Source organism: Arachis hypogaea, chromosome 11 (genome assembly GCF_003086295.3).
Source record: "Arachis hypogaea cultivar Tifrunner chromosome 11, arahy.Tifrunner.gnm2.J5K5, whole genome shotgun sequence".
Classification (NCBI taxonomy): Eukaryota; Viridiplantae; Streptophyta; class Magnoliopsida; order Fabales; family Fabaceae; genus Arachis; species Arachis hypogaea.
The window spans coordinates 32,742,700-32,746,905 of NC_092046.1; the positions used below are offsets into that span (position 1 = coordinate 32,742,700).

The window sequence follows — 4,206 nt, forward strand, 5'->3', positions numbered from 1 at the left end:
AAGTAAAATGAGAGATCGATATGTCCAAATTTTTAAAAAGTTCGAAATTTAAATGTATTTTTAAATTTTTGAAAACTCAAATATTTACAGATCAAAATATCAATAATTTATTTATCTTTTTCTCTGAAATTTATTTATTCAAATAAATCTAAATAAATCTGAATTTATTTAAATAAATAAATTATTTTTTATTTAAATAAAAAACCCCTCTTTTTCACTCACCTACTCTCCCTTTCCACCAAATTTCCTGAGATGTGAGATAGCATTGCCACTGCATACACACAAGGTTACAAATATATCTTCTCTGCAAATGTGATAAGTATAATAAATTTTGTTAATTATCTCTATGCCAGTGCATGTAAACGAGATAGATGAAAAAAATATATATACTACATATGTATGTAAACGAAATAACAAATGAAATGTAAAAATATAAATATCTCAAAAATTACATAAATAAATAAATATGATATTTAATCTATTTATTAATAAAAAAATCCTTAAAATTCATCATGGTTCCGTGTGTCACACTAGTCTCCGGTCAAGTAAAAAGAACAGGTAGCATGTGAGTGTTTTTATTTTATTTTATTGATCTGGATGACATGAGAGATTCAGGTTAGTAGGTTACATGTGGAATTCCATCGCTCATCCCCAGAAGTTGGGTGGCAGTGTAGCAGGATTTTTTTTTAAATAAATAAAAAAATCTTTTATTTATGAAAATATGTATCTTATTGAACTTTTTTAATATAAAATAAAAAATTTAATTAATTCTTAAAACAAGATATTTTAACTTTACTTTTTAAAATATAATTTTTTTGCATTAAGGACAAGTTCGTCGCACCCCCAACAAATTCTATGTTGGGTTTCCAAAATAAAAGCATGTTTGTTGGAGAGCAGAACAGAGAACCACAATTTTATTATCTATTTTCGTTCTCATTATTGACATTTTTTCTATACAATGTCAAGAAATCCATTGTTATTCATTCATTACGATGGTGAAATAGTGTATGATGAAGATGGTTCTATCATTTTTAAACCGGAGCAACCGATAATTACCTATATGATACCGGAAGTCACCAGTCTACTAGCATTGAAGAATCTGATATTGCATTCCGTCGGGCAGCAAGAGACAAAAGGGTGAAGAAAATTTACTATAGATATCCGACCAAAGTAGATGGAAGTTTGTTTTATAAAAGATATTTTATAGTTGTCTTGTCTCTGTTGCTAGTATATTTATTAAACCACGGTTGTGAGAAATATTTTTTTTGTTTTAAATTAGGTATCGTTTACGTGACGACGAGGACATACGGCTTATAAGGTCGTGGCACAACCGATGGACAAATGTTCATCTGTTGGAATTATTCATGTTTCTCATTGAGTTGGGTGGCCGAGGATCATCTGCAGATATTGTCGATGATAGTTCGTTGAGTGAAGCTGTTAGACGAACTATCAGAAGGACGATGGTGGATCTAAATATGCCACCTGAAGGTAGTCAAGAGGGGTCTAATGTTGAAGTTCGTAATGCTGACTTGATGGATGACGATGTTGAAAGTCATGAGGGTTCTACTATCAGGGATCCGATGATGAATCAGCATGAAAGTAACCCCAATGATGGAGACAATGCTGATGAAGAACTACCCAAAATTCCTGATGATGGTGACGAGGAAGAAGAGATGAACTACTACGGTGACACATAAATCGCTCTGACATAGCCTACCATTTCTCGACCATATGACTGGCCAGATCATTTCACCAGGTTGAACCTCGATGTAATGACTTCGGATTGGTTGTTTCACCTAATGCGACTTTACGATAGCGAAGCAAAGAAGCGGGCACACAACCGCCGCCGAGGCTTCCGCCTCCACTATTGCTGGTGGAATTAGACCAATCAGCTATGGGTCAGCAAACGGCGTCCACTGAACCTGTTCACAAAAGGTAAATTAATGACGACATTCAAATTTCAAATGCAATAGGTATTTAATTGAAATAAATTTGTAATACTTAAATATTTATCACTTACATTCAGCATCCCAATCCAATCCCGTTCAGGGTATGTCTGTAATGCCTAAGCCTGCTCTCGCCTTTGGCATTGTCCGGCCGGTACTGAACCCACCTACAATGCCAACTACAATTCCACATTATCGCTCAATTTCATTAACTAATTAATAATTTAACGAAGGGTTTTTACAAGTATTTATAATACATTTCGACCAGGGAAAACTGACGAGTATCAAAGCCATCGGGCCGTAATAGCATAATATGATGATAGGCCCAAGACAGTAGCAAGCTGACGCACCCACCCATATTGCGCTGACCATGCTCTGTGGCACGGCACATCTGGCGGTACAGCCATGCCAGCACAGTCGAGCCCCACGATAACCCGCCACACGTCTCGAGGTCCTTTAGTAAGGGGAGCCACCTGATGTGCACCCGATAGTCAGATGCATATGGAATAGGATACCCCCTATCAACTGCATGATGTACCCTCTCATGTACCTCAACAAGCACTCCTCTGTGGCGTCCTGCTCCAGTTCTCTGCAAATCGTGTTGTGGAACCAAGTGAGCTTCACAATCCACTTGGTCTGTGACTGTCTGTCATATGGGCCAGGAACAACACCCAGAAGCTGCTGATATAACTCCTCAATGGTCTGTCCCTAATGGTGTTGCTCTTAACCACCTATGCATCCACACACAGGTTCACCGTCGATCCTGAGTCCCAGCTGATAGGCCATGTCCTGCAGGGTGATAGTCATCTCCTCGCATGGTAGATTAAACGTGTGGGACTCAGGCTTCCACCTCTCTATCAGCGCCGAGGCAAGTGGCCAGTCGTGCTCAAACTCAACTATATAGGCCAGATACTCAAACCCGGCTTGTCTGAGATATGACCTAATCTGCTTCAGCGGTCATGTCATCAAATTCTGTCTGAGCGCAAAATCCGAGGTGCCTACCAAACGGAAACAAAAAATAAAAAAAAGGGACAGTGAACACATACAATAACAAGTTCATTGTTTATCAATTACAATTAAAAAAATAACAATGAAAAAATTTTACCACTCGATCAAGCCTGCCAACAATGTGCTCAGCCTGATCCAATTTGTACATCGTATTCTCGTAGCCCAATAACTGCTGCTCCATCTAACCACACTCTAGTAAAATAAAATCACATATACTGAACTCAGTTCCTTTTACATTAACTAAATTATTAAAAAATATATTAAATCTATAATTGTCTACCTTAGTTCTTAATCAGTTTATAAACTTACTAATTTAAATTTAACCCAACTACATGATGCCATCAACTAACACCCTAAAAAACCCTAATTAATAACTAACTGAACCCTAAATTTTTACTAATCATGTTTCTTTCTAATCTAACTTAACCTAATTAATTATTCTACTAATTACCTTGTAATTCACAACTTAAACTAATTATTCTGACTAAACTAACTAAGAATTGACTAATAACTTATACTAATTAACATGTTATAAACAATAAACAACAACTGTACTTGAAAACAATAACATAAAAAATCTAACTAACATGTAAACAGTAAATCTGTAACTCTAACTAAGATGAAAAAAGTAACTCTAACTAACATATTATTTACTAACCTGAAACTGAGAATGTCATCGATAACGAACTTTACGGATGTCGAAAAGACAGAAAGAAGGAACAAAATAAAATTGGAGGAGAGATTGGGAAAAAAAAGGGACAAATAAAAATGGCCCCACCAGCTTTATATAGTCTGCCGAACTCATCCTAGAGTTCGCCAGAGGTGCGGCAAACTTGCCCTAATTACCAAAAAAGAATCGTATTTTGAAAAATAAAACACAAAAATCTTGTTTGGGGAATTAATTAATTTTTTTTATTTAAGAAAAAACTTCGTACTTTATAGCATTTTTATCAATTTGTATTTAATTATTTATTTCGTTTACAGTGTAAACAAAATAACATTGTGTATATTGCGTTTACATTGTAATGTAAAAGAGATAAGATATGAAATGACAAATATGTATATCTCGTTTATAGTATACAATAAATTTTCAACAACTATAAAAGGATGTACAACTATTTGTGTTCTCCACAAAGATCTCACTTGTTCTTCGCTTTCGTTTTTCTTCCAAAAATTAAGCAAAATGTTTAGTAGTGGTGGATATGTGGTTGCAAGTGTGTATCCCAACTGTCATATGAGAAACAGGGACTCG

The 4,206-nt window shown here is 35.3% G+C and overlaps 1 protein-coding gene across 1 annotated transcript; it reads right to left on the minus strand.

The window, feature by feature from the left end:
* Positions 1–2,022: 2,022 nt before the first annotated feature.
* LOC112721225 (protein MAINTENANCE OF MERISTEMS-like) lies at positions 2,023–3,135 on the minus strand. Its single transcript, XM_025772291.1, has 4 exons — positions 3,052–3,135; positions 2,694–2,891; positions 2,204–2,592; positions 2,023–2,113 (listed from the first exon to the last, which is right to left on the minus strand). Exons 1-4 carry the CDS (start codon positions 3,133–3,135, stop codon positions 2,023–2,025), a joined length of 762 nt encoding a protein of 253 aa, XP_025628076.1.
* Positions 3,136–4,206: the final 1,071 nt, after the last annotated feature.

What these genes read in the sequence shown, in the direction of transcription:
- LOC112721225 (XM_025772291.1), bottom strand. Translation starts at nt 3,135, where the DNA reads ATGGAGCAGCAGTTATTGGGCTACGAGAATACGATGTACAAATTGGAT. An exon ending in TTGGCAGGCTTGATCGAGTG is followed by an intron (nt 2,892 to 3,051) that starts GTAAAATTTTTT and finishes CCGCTGAAGCAG; the next exon opens with ATTAGGTCATATCTCAGACA. An exon ending in CAGTTTTCCCTGGTCGAAAT is followed by an intron (nt 2,114 to 2,203) that starts GTATTATAAATA and finishes TTGGCATTGTAG; the next exon opens with GTGGGTTCAGTACCGGCCGG.